Source organism: Gossypium arboreum, chromosome 11 (genome assembly GCF_025698485.1).
Source record: "Gossypium arboreum isolate Shixiya-1 chromosome 11, ASM2569848v2, whole genome shotgun sequence".
In the NCBI taxonomy this organism is placed as follows: Eukaryota; Viridiplantae; Streptophyta; class Magnoliopsida; order Malvales; family Malvaceae; genus Gossypium; species Gossypium arboreum.
In genome coordinates, this window is record NC_069080.1 from 5,145,025 (window position 1) to 5,157,973 (window position 12,949).

The 12,949-nt window shown below is 28.6% G+C and overlaps 1 protein-coding gene across 2 annotated transcripts; it reads right to left on the reverse strand.

Annotated features, from left to right (window-relative positions):
- Window positions 1-3,994: 3,994 nt before the first annotated feature.
- LOC108476707 (UDP-rhamnose/UDP-galactose transporter 4-like) lies at window positions 3,995-9,477 on the reverse strand. 2 transcript variants are annotated; one of them, XM_017778985.2, is made up of 6 exons: window positions 9,230-9,477; window positions 7,532-7,750; window positions 5,985-6,169; window positions 5,706-5,906; window positions 5,323-5,484; window positions 3,995-4,565 (listed from the first exon to the last, which is right to left on the reverse strand). In XM_017778985.2, the coding sequence occupies exons 2-6, from the start codon at window positions 7,659-7,661 to the stop codon at window positions 4,236-4,238; spliced, it is 1,008 nt and encodes a 335-aa protein (XP_017634474.1). In that variant the 5' UTR covers window positions 7,662-7,750; window positions 9,230-9,477; the 3' UTR covers window positions 3,995-4,235. The 2 variants fall into 2 exon arrangements, with proteins under 2 accessions (XP_017634474.1, XP_017634473.1); XM_017778984.2 differs by having other exon boundaries at window positions 7,532-7,756; window positions 9,230-9,476.
- Window positions 9,478-12,949: the final 3,472 nt, after the last annotated feature.

The following is a 12,949-nucleotide window of genomic DNA, read 5'->3' on the forward strand; positions in this document are numbered from 1 at the left end:
TTAATAATAAAATGTGTGGTTTAAAACTAATTAATAACAACGCATGAAATATATACGATATTAAAATAATAAGATAGATTAAATTATAAGTAAAATAAAATTTAAACATATAAATTCATAATAAAATTAAAATATATGTAAAAATCAAAATAAAACTTTTGTTTAATGATAAATTTAAGGTTTTATGTATTAGTGTGAGTTTAAATCCAACTATAAATAATTTTAATAAAAAATAAAATATATTTAAATAATATAACTTATTTTAAATAAAAAATATATTAGTATAGATAACCTATTAAAAAAGTTAATAACATAGATTATTATTATTATTTTTAAAATGGATTGAAAAATAAGTTAATCGAATAAGTTGATTTAAGAATCGAAAACATACTCCATCTTTGGTTATTGAATATCAATTCAACCAAATTGTGAATCTTGACCATTCCCATCTTTGTGGTATTCTTTAAAAGGTTAAACTAAAGTAGAAATTGGAATATCCAATTTTATAGGAGGAATATTCAGGAAAAAAAACTAAAATTGTGAAAAGTAAAAATATTAAAAACATTAATATTGCGTTTTGTAAGAGTATTACTTTTACACGTGTCGATTCGTAATAAATTAATTTAATTAGTATTATTTAGTTATTCTTGTGAATTGCTTTTTAAGAGAGGAAGGAATTTTTATTTGCTTATTTTGAATAGATCATAATTTTATAAGGATTATTACTCGTCTTTTAAATTTTAAATTTAAATTTTTATTAACTATTTTTTATTTTATATATAATAATCAGACGAGGCATAAAGAAAATAATTTTAAGACGAGGAGTGACTAAAAATAAGAGAATCATATAATGTGGTAAAGAAGGCAAAGTCCAAACAGCAAACGCAACGGTGCAACTTAAACTCAGACCACACTTAGAACAATAAACACCCTTAACTATTAAGTCATTACACGAGATCCATATTGATACATTATTGTGTTGTATGAATGTGTTTATTTTTATTGTGTATATTATATAAAATTATGACATCCAAGAATGAAGTAGATTTATACATTAATGGAGCCATGATAAAAGATTATTAAATTCGGGGTTGGCAAAATGAAAAATAAATAATAAAAATGTTTTTATTAAAAGGAAATTTATAATTCTATAAACGTTAATATAAAAATCATATTAACTAATGGGTAAATTATCAAAATAGTCACTTTTTTTTGTTCCTCTTAGGTTATATTTTAGTCATTTATGTTTGAAATATTACGTTTTAGTCACATACGTTATTGTGTTGTAACATTTTAGCCACTAAGCGTTTATTAACGTTAACAGTGTAACGGTAAGCTGACGTGATATGTTAAATCATCATTTCAAATGAAAATTTTAGGTTAAAATATACAATTGGTCAATATATTTTTTTCGTTTTGGGCAATTTAATTTTTTTTCTTTTACGTTAAAAGAGATGAAGAATGAAAGAAAATAGAAGGAGAAGCAGAAGAGAATAGAAAACAAAGGGGAAAAAAAAAGAAAAGTTAAAAGAATATAAAAGAATAAAATAAATTGCTCAAAACGAAAAATTATGGAGACCAATTGTATAATTTAACTTAAATTTTTTGTTTGAAATGCTGATTTAATGTATCACGTCAGCTTACTATTATACAGTTAATGGCAATTAATGGCTCAATGCCTAAAATGTTACAATAAGTTAACGTAAATGACTAAACCGTAACATTTCAAACATAAATAACTAAAATGTAACTTGAAGAAAATAAAAATGATTGTTTTGGTAGTTTACCCTTAATTAATTTATTATTGTTAAACAAAAAGAAAATTGGTGAATTAAAAAGATTTGGACATAAATAAAAGGCGTTTTCAGGCGAGACTCGCACGCTCACAAAAGAAAGCGGTAAGAAAAGATAAAAGAAAAAGGAGAGATGAAGACATGAAAGGAGAGCCCCCCTTTCCCTTTATTATTTTGTTGTCAATTTGATTGTGAAAGAGAATGAATGAATGCACAAAAATAAAGTCATAATGACTATATTTTTCAACTTAATGACCTTTTTCTTTAATTTTAAACCTAATAATTAAATCTAAGATATTATTACAATCTTTTAATATATATATGCCTCATTAAATTCACGATTTTTAATTTAAATTATTATTTCTATAATTTGTATTGACTACCATCAAATTTTTACTATATAATAAGGGATGATGATATAGAATAAGGAAATAAATTTTAAATTTGTTAAATACTATTTAAAAAATAAATTCCGTGTTTAAGATTGATATAACTATATTTAAAAGACGGTATAATTATTACAAGTTTTTTTAGCAGAGAAAACATCATTAATTGATTACATCAAATATTTAATTAAACCCTTATAAAGACATCACTATTAGAAAGCAAAACCCCTTGTACTAGATACAGGGTTTCCTCAAACAACAATAAAATCAAGAGACTTATATTCATGCACTTAACCATTCAATCAGCGACCACATTTTGAATTCTGGATATACGATGAATTCTAATCTTTTAATCTCGTTTGAATAAGTTATTGATTAATTTTTTTAGTTTTTTTTTTTACTTTTTGATAGATAAAATTGATTATATATAATTATATTTAAACAGCTAAATAATTTGTTGCAGCAGCTGTTCCCAGCCATGAAATTGCCAAAAATGTTAGGCTGATGCTCGACTTTTTGGGACCCAAACGCAACAGTTTTTGAACTAACTTGCCGGCATTACGCCATTATTTGACCATTTTATTTCTATATATATACGGGCTTCCTATTATTTCTTTGTTTTATAACTATATTTTAAATATTATTGTTTCTAGAATAAATTCAATGTATCTACAATATTTATTTTTCTTAATAATGATGAAAATTTAAGAATTGTATTTTTTTTTTAATGAAGTTCAATTTGAATCACTATGTATTTTGTTCAGTACTTTGGTTTGATTGTGAGTATACTGAAACCCTAAAATCCATAAATTGAAGGAGCTTAAAAGTGTGAAGCGAGAGGTTGATTGATTTTTTTTTCCAGTGGAGATAATGGGATGGTATACCATTTAATAGCAATATTAAACCCACAAAATCAAAATGAAATCTCATTTGGTGATCAACCTATAATGGGAGGGGCTTATGAATACGACAGGATCTGCCAATTTTTTCAAAGATGTTTGAAGAATTTAATGAGCGAAAATTAAGGAATGGGGCCACTATTAATGTGCATACAAGAATACTCTTCTACTCCTGAAAAGGGCTCTATTTGATCAGGGAATTCAACTCCCCTATCCTCTTTCCCTCGTATGTATTATGCACCCCTGGCCCTAACAAATATCAGCACTTAAGTGCTGTGATGCCATCGAAGTACTATTCTTATCCTTAAGGTTTGAATGTGGGAATCTCAAATTACTTAATTGAGTTGAAATAATTATTTTTTAAAAAATATTTATTTTTGTTGTCTGAAAATATTAATATTAATATATTTTTGTAATTAACTTGAAATAAAAAATATTTTTATTAATAAATAGCAATTCGAGTTGCAAAAAAGTCTATCTACGTGTTAGCCCAATTTAAAAAAGAATTCATCCGACTCAAAAAATGCCATCACAATTGGAGCAGAAATTTACATCACATTGAACCACCTGAGGTCGTATCTGAATTTAAACTCAAATTAAACTTAAAATAAGTCACAAATGGTTAAGACTTAAATCTTCAAACACCTTAAATCCTCACCTTAACATTTCAATTAAACTCTTATTATTGTACAATATAAACCTTTAATTAATTAAATAATTCTCCGTACATTACAAAACTTTAAATTTAGCTAAAGCTCATTTAAGATCGAACCTTGGAATTTCAGTCGATTTGGGGATCACCTCAGTTACCAGAATTGTTGGAGAAATGGACAAAAGGATATTGAACCTAGTTCTAATTACCAAGATGAGAAAATAAACTGAAAAAGCAATATAAATAAATTACTATAAGCAAATATTATTAGAGGAAAACGATGCTGGATTTACAGGGAATTTGCTTCCTCTATCAACAGCATAATTTTCACCTTGGATTATAAATTAAAGGAACATGAAAATGATTAACCATTATGAATGCAACAAAAGAAAGAAATAAAAAAGGAACGAAAAGTTTGTAATAATTCCGATCCTCTGTGTAAATGGCTCAGTTTTCGTCTCTTTTATCTTTACCCTTTTTAACTGTTAAACCTGTAATCGAATCTTTAAACCTTCTCGTCTGTTTCAGTAGAACCCAATAAATTGTCTGGTTTTTGTGATTTGTCACTTGGAGCTGAATAAGTCCAACGCTCCTTTCCTCCGGGCTTGGAGGAGGCATTACCATACCAGATCATTCCTGCAACTGCAATGACCATACCCAGGATTACATGTAGATTAAGACCTTCTTTGCCGAAGAAAAGGAATCCTAAAATCAGGACAAGAATAGTCTTCATATGGCCAAGCACTTGGAATGATACGGCAGTAAACCGGCCGATGCAGATGAACTGGCTGAGGTTTGTACCAACGGCAATGGTGCATGATAGGATTATGAAGAACTGCAAGCAAAGAGAATATTGTTTACTGTAGTCATGATTGTCTGAAAGCAAAATCTATTAATATTCATTACTGAACTCGCACATGCACCAGGAAGCAGAATTTTTACATGTTAGAAGCATCATGATCTCACTCAATACATGATAGAAAGTTGGCTTGGCGAAGGGGATAAGACAGAAGAATGTGCACTTGAAAATTCAAAATAAGTAAGACAGTTGAAACTTCCATATTCTTATTTGCGAATCCTTGTAATAACCAGATGCAAGAACGTAAATAACCTCAGTATGAACTCTGCTGAGAAATAGATTATCTCAATTTCTTGCCAGCAAGCACAGGACTCTTTCTGGGTCTGTCAGGAAGATCCTATTGACCTCCTATTTGGTCTAATTAATGTGGCATAATCAAGCAAATAAACTATTATAGAATACAAAATCACAAACTATGTTCAGATTACTTAATTCCTTATTAAATGCGCTGGTGCAGATGATAACAACCATATTTGGGACTGTCAGCTATTGCAATTTTGCAATGACAATGAAGGACATTTAGCATTTTGTAACACTCAAAGCCAGCAGATAATAAGAGTGAATGCTCAAACCAGATGGAAATGCATCCCTAAATATACCAACATAATTTAAAAGCACAAACATGCCCAAAGGAATTGAATCAGCTGAAATGACTTTTACCAGAAGGCTTGCTAGTGAAATGGAGCATTACTATTACCAAATAGATTCTCGTCAACTAGGATAAGAACCTTACCGTTGATACCGTAGTGTAGTTATAGGCATAGACCTTTTTCTCTGTTAACCAATAGTCCACAAAAGGACCAGCTAACACAAGGCTTGCAGCTTGTACCGGAGCAGTATGTCCCAATAAGTCAAAAGATCCTAAAGAATGCTTGCGTTGAAGAAAATGCACATACTTCAAAAGAAATAAATATATGAGAGAAAAGAAGAAAGACCCAAAATATCAATCCATGAAGAAGATATAGGCATGGCTGGTGTCTCATTTATGGAATGGGTCAAACATGACAAACCCATTAAAAAACTTGTTCAGTCATAAAAAATAAAGAACATTACTATCAAAACCTTCCAATAGATTGCACCTTACGTAAAAGCATGATATCATGCAGATTTACTTACATATTGTTGCAGGGCTGTGCTCCAGACTGCAATTACAGCAGCTAAAAAACCCTTGACGTTGACACTCACATCAGTAACAGTGCAGACAGCAACTCCAAGGAGAACTAGTAGAATGCTAAGTTTTGTATCCCTTGAGTAGCGAACCTTGTCAAAAACAACTTCCAGAAAGCAAGATACTGGAATCATGCTCAGCTTTGCTATCTGAGAATAATTTGTAAAAGGAATATGACAAAACTTCCAAAAGATCAAGAGATAATAATCCAAGTAACGAAAACTGACCTGGTAGAAGCCCACAGAATTCCACATCAAACTCACATTCATTCCAACAATAGAGAAGTTTGCAAACAAAACAAACTTGAGAAGATCGGGTAATGGTATATGAGAGTTCTGAATATAACCCAGCGATCTAAGAAGAACAGTTAACAGGGTTGTAGTGGCAAAATGCAAACCTGTTAATGTTGTAGCTGCAGCACAGAAATAAATGGGACACAACATTATTTTCTGGATATGCAGGGGTAAGTGTTGTTACAATTTGACTTTCTTCATCATAATTAACAGTCAAAACAAGTAATATTTTTTATATGTAAGCTATGTTTTGTTATTTAAGGAATCTGGGCCAATAAATGGGATTTGGACCAAGATATCCAAGATGGAGACCCGATTTCTAACTGCATGAGTGTCCACTTGCTGAAGTTTCAAACAAAAGCTGAAAGAAAACATTTGTAATGAGAGACAACTTCTTAGTCAAGCAAACTCTAAAAAGTTTCTTCACTTCTTAACCCTTATTTATTAGTTAAGCTCTCCTATTAGAAAGGCATTAAACTCTGCATATTAGAAGTGCAAAAGTTCAGTTTAAAATCTTCCAATCAATTTCATACACATGTACCCATTATAATTGTATAATAATAATATTCATCTAAACATGATTAGATTCAATAAGAGATAAAACATACCCCGTAACAGAATTGCACAGACAAAACAGGAATACATCACGGAATAACTTTGACCACCAAGATAAGTCTAGAAAATATATAAAACATATATTTTTCCACATGAACATCATATCTAATACAAAATATGTTATGTCCTATACATAATGATTTGTCATATATCTACTTATGCAGGTCACTTGATTTTTCATGTTTATAAGAGTTACTTAGCCTTTCAAAAATTTAGGCCTGTCTGCATTTAGAAACTATTTCCATTTGTCATCTCCACTTATACTCTGAATATAATTAACACTAAAAATGAAAAGATCTTATCGTTTGGAAAATTGAAAAAAAAAAAAAAAAAAGAAAAAAAAGCTCTCCAATTTATTTATCCTCTTTCAAGTATAAAGGCAAAATGAAAATGGAAAATATAAACTAGAAATATTTTCTAAAATTTGAAGCCAAAAATAAATAAAAATATTTTCCAATTTATTTATCCTCCATCCAAGATTGAAGCCAAAAATTTGGAAGAGGACAGGTTTAAAGTGGAAATCTTTTAAGATGGATTGTTTGAAAAGTTTGTCAAGTAATCTTTTAAAATTCCCACTTTAATGGTGAATTGAAATTTTCAAAATTTTATGGATTTCTCTTTCATTTTCCGTTTGTAATCACAAAAACAACCTAAACAGATGGGGAAAACCAAATCATTTATGTAACTTCATGAACTAATACTTTTGGGACTTTGTTTCTTCCTCTTAGGTTGACCATACAGAGTTGGACCCATAGAGTAACAAGTCAAATGGAAACACAATGAACATAAAGTGATAGATCTATTAAATATGTAATGCAGACAAAGTTTATCAAAGTTACCAGGTGAGATGTTCATTCAAAACGTACCAAAACTGAAGCCGTACGTAGCCATCAAGGCTTTATTGACCATGATTATACCCACAGATGTGACAATATTGAAAGACCATGAGGCCACATCCAGAGCTGTTTTCCGATCAGCCTTGCTTACAGATGACATTTTTAACTTAGTCTCTCCAAGTTGTCAAGCAGAGTCCTTGTTTCTCAAATTTTCATGCAAGCAAAAATTATGTTCCGTTGTCAAAAAATCTGCAGCTATACAAATGAGTTGAATTGCTTAACAAGTATAGTTTATAATTATTCACAATGAAAAGTTAAAGAAAGCACAAACTTGCATTCTTGCATCCTCTTGCAATAAAGACAATGGAGAAAGTTTCTTTTTTCAGAAATAACAATTAACTAGCATAAAGAACTTTCATTTCAGAAATGACAAGAGAGTGAATAAAAAGCAGAAAAAATACTATAAACATTAAATACATTTTTCAGAACAATCATAGGAGGCTATCAATTTGAAAAGAAAAAAACAGGTAAAATGATATCTCCCCAGCTCTTCTGAGCCGCCAAATCTAGAAATTCAAATTTATACTTTGAGAATGATTTAAAGAAGCTGGATCTGGGTTTGGGCTGAATCAACTCCAAACTTTTTAAAGGTCCAAATTTAAGATTTCAAAAATTATTTCCTAAGATTGGTGATTCTCAAACCGATCCACTTAAAACTTGAACGGTACCTGCAAATTTTTTACATGAACTTACGGAGAACAACATTCAGAAACTGGTTGTTAGGGTGAAAGAGCCTCGGTACGTATAAACTCCCCCCAAAAAAGATCTTATACTTTCCAATGTGGGATCCATGTCCCATACCTTATTCTCGGCACATATCAAACTTCTCAGGTTAAATAGTTTCAGATTCAAGAATTTTAAGTAGGTCAGAAAATTTTGATATCCAAATTCCAATTAAGTTCCCGAAATGAACCAAAGAAATGTCTGCACTTTATAGTAAACGGCAGAGCAGCCAGATTTCGGCACTCGAGCAGCTTTGATAACAATAACCATATAAAAGAAATGATGCAACAAAGAAACATAACAATTAACAAATTCTTTTTTTCTTATCTAAAGCCGTCTTTATAACATCTGCTAACTGCTTATTCCATTAAAACCTAAACAACAAACAATGAGTCCTCCATCAAACAACTTTTTTTTTCCTTATTTGGGCCCGGATTTGGCGCATTTTCATTTAATATAAAAATATGAAAGGAATTGAAACCATTCCAGCTACATGTATTTGACCTGTTTGCTAAGATCTAAGTATATAATAAAATAAATACTAATATATTTTTTTTCAGTTCAAGGAATGAATATTTTACGCATTTACTAGAAAATATATGATACTCATTATTTTCGAAAAATTTGAGAAATATTTTACTATTTATAAGTAGATCCGTCGCTCTTTAAAGCTTTACCTAATTAAGTTTAATTTCTAAAACATAATTTAAAAAGAAGAAGCAATTTCAATCCAAATATAACAAATAAATGATAAGTACAGGAAAAAACACATCAAAGCAAAATCAAAATAAATAAATATTTCGTTAAAGGAATCAAAACAACAAAGCAAATTCGCAATATACAAAAAAAAAATCGAATCGAAACGTAATTAGAAAAGGGAAAGAAAAATCTGACGAAATGAACGGAAGCAAAAAATAAATAAATAAATAAATAAATTGAACGAACCTGAGAAAATAATAAGAGAGTCCAATGAAGTCCTCTCGAGATTCGCGCCGTGAATAGGCGAAGCTATTCTACTGCTATTGCTATACCTTGATTTCAAATGAGTTTTGATTCTCCTCTCGCCATTAAAGAAATAGAGAGAGCGAGCGAGAGAGACGTAGACTCAAGAGAAAGAAAAATAAAAAGTTTGTCATAATTTATCTTTGTACAAGACAATTAAATAAGTACTTAAGGTAATGGTTATGTAGTGACCAAAGCGAAGGTTCCTTTTTTATTTTTTATTTTTTTATTTCGGCAAATTACAAAACTAACTTCGTAAAATGGAAAATCTGTTTGCATTGCTTTGTTTTTTTGTTGGGTCAAATATTGCTTTGATTGTTTACATATGTTTACTTTTCTAGGTTGCTTGTATTTAATTTGGGTTAATTAAGCTATTTTTAATTTAAGTTTAACGTTTTTTCTTATAATTTGTTTGTATTTAGTTTAATTTCGTTAAATATTTATAAATAGGTAAATTTTAAAAATAGCCACGTTTATTTAACTCAGATTACATTTTAGTCACTTATGTTTAAAATGTTACGTTTTATTCACTTACGTTATTGTTTTAAATACCAATTTAGATGTCCTACGTGCAATCCAAATTAAATTTATTTAATTAAAAACATATTTTCATTCTGCAACTAGACATCTAAGTTGGCATTTAAAACTCATTTGAACTGCCACATAGGACTGCCTCTAACATTAGAGAGGTAACGGAGTTTAACAATGGAGTGACCACTTTGTAACAAACGATAATGGAAGTGACTAAAACGTAACATTTTAAACATAAGTGACTAAAATGTAATCTAAAGCAAATAAAAATAACGATTTTTGTAGTTTAGCCTTTTAAATTTATATTTAAAGTTTTATCCCTTTAAAATTAAGTATGGTTAGAGAGAAACTAAGGGCATCTTTAGATGGACATTTAACTCCAATTTGATGCGTTCAGCTTTCTTTTAGTTTTTACATTAACTACAAGTAAATTTCTATCTAAAGAGGCCTTAAGACAAAAAAAACAAAAATTAAGTGTGATTCAACTCGTTTGTAAAACTTATTAACCGCAATAACTAAATCAATTTAAATAAACAATATATATTAGTGTAAGATATAAAATTAAAAAAATTCAATATTACTAAGTATTATATTGCAATAAAAAATAAATTATCTTGGAACAATTTATTAAATGATTTATACACAATTCATGAAAGAACTTCTCCATGAAAGTGAACATATTATATTTGTAATAAATTATTTATAAATCAATTTAATATATTATTAAAAATGAAAGGAAGTTATTAAATTATGATAGGATTAATAATGGGGAATTTGGAAAAAAAAAATTATTAATAAGGCCGTCCTTCGTAAATGTCATTTTCTTCTGTCCATTATTTAATATCTTATAGAAGCTCCGCATGAAAGTGTTTGTTTCATTGTCGTTTCATTATTTCTTGTTTATTATTATTGTCAAATGTGACTTGTTTTTATTTTCAATAATTATTTGATTTCTCTAATGAAAATTTTCATTAAAAAGCATTTAAGTCATGGATTCTGATAAAATCATAAAAACAAGAAAGAAACATGTTCCATAAAACTATTTTACCCACCTCTCGGATCCATTTTAGCCAAAACTTGTGATAATTTTGCTTATATCCTAATGCGTATAAAATTGACAAGTTTTTATTTTATTTTATCCCTTTTTTGATCATGTTACGTTGAAAATTGTTGTTTTCTTCATCGAGAATGACGATAAAGAGTTTGCTGTGAAAATTATTTCCATCGCTAGAAGATAGGGAAAAGATAATTCAACTATTTTTAGGCCTTCAATCTTGGCTTAGCTTTTGCCAAAAGATACTCCACACTTTACTTACCAATAACACAATGTTACATAAAATGTCAACTAATATATTTTTGGTATAATGATAAATTTAATCCTTAATATTTATTCATTCTTTTTTCTGATTTTTTTCATTTTCCTTATCATTTTGGTCATTAACTTTTAGATAAATTTAACTATCTGTTAAAATTTTAACAGAATTGATGTGGTCAAATTATGTTGCAATCGACATATAATTCATAAAAAAATAAAATTAAAAATTCAATAAAAGTAAAAAAATTATAAAAGTTTTTAGAAAATTATCTATGTTGGCAATAAAGTATACTAGACATTACACGAACTACCATGTCAATTACAATAAAATTTAATGATTCAATTAGTTTTTCCATTAAAAAAAAGGCAAATTTACTCAATTTTAAAATTTTAGGACTAAAGTGATCTTATAAAAAAAAAAAAAGAAGCTAAAGTGATAGAATGAGTAAACATCAGGAGCTAAATTTGTCTTCATGCCTATATTTTTCAGATACATATTAAAGAAAAACATCCTCAAATTTTTTTTTTTATGATCAATATACTTTTCATATATACTTTGTAGTTAGTGAAGATTAATCCTTTCTATTATTATCTTCAGGGTTTGAACATAATTTCTCTCATTAAAAGTGCAATGCGACTTGCTACTACACACAACACTTGTGTTGCTCAATATATTTATTTATTTTTAAAAAATATATATTCTAGATTGTAAAGCTTTTATATGGCAATTTTTATTGTGAAGCTAAAGCTTTAGTTTCCATTCATATGCATGTGTACATGTCACGAATTGAACCTCGTGACGAATGTATACAAAATGTCCCATGCAGGTTAACTAATCAAATGAGATTCATTTAATCCACTTGCACTGGTTCGATTTGTAGAACATGCGGAAAAACTCATCTGTTTGAAGCCTTGGTGGCCTAGTAGAACACTCTAGTAAAACTGGAGTTACCATGATGAATATTGTAAATCCTAAGTGATAAAATTGTATAAAGTTTAAATCTCTTAGGAAGATAGGCTTTAATCTCAACTGTCGATGTAATTTAAATTGTATTGTTGAATTTGTGGGAGATCAACTATAAATAAAGGTTTTCTCCCTTATTTGTAATCATTTTGTTATAATTCTTCAAAGTATTAAAAAATACTTTTAGAGCATTAACTCAAACACTTGATGTGCTTACTTTTCATAGTGATTTTTTGTTCGTTTTTTACTTCTTCGCTTAAAAGTTTGCTTCTGCTTTATTTTGGTGCCTTAAAGAATTTCTTTGATAAATTCAAATTTTCGAGAGTTAAGTTGACTTAAACAAATTTAAAGCTAAATTTCTGTTTAAAGCAATACGGTTTGCGAAATTAAAGTTCTAATATTGTGACAATGTGTATATATATATATATATATATTATAGGGTTATTATAAAATAAATGTATATTGAAAATTTTAATTTCACGGACTTATATTATATAAATTTTTATAAAATTAAAAATAAATTAAAGACAAGTGACATCTTTTAAACTTCACCAATATATCATATGATAATAATTCGTATACATGTATGCATGTTTATTTATATTAAGATAAATTATGATATTCTCTCTTTGATTGAGTGGCAATAGCAAGAGAAACAACATTATATTATAAGCATGAAAGCTTAGATTTGATTCTAAATAATTTTATTTTTAATTAATTATTAATAAAAATTGATCGCGCATTGAAAATTTTCTTTATTAAAATAATGGGTGAATGCAAGGGCTGAGGCCTCTCCACCACCTAAAGAGATAAAATTATTTTTAAGGTACAAATATAATGATAAAATTATTTT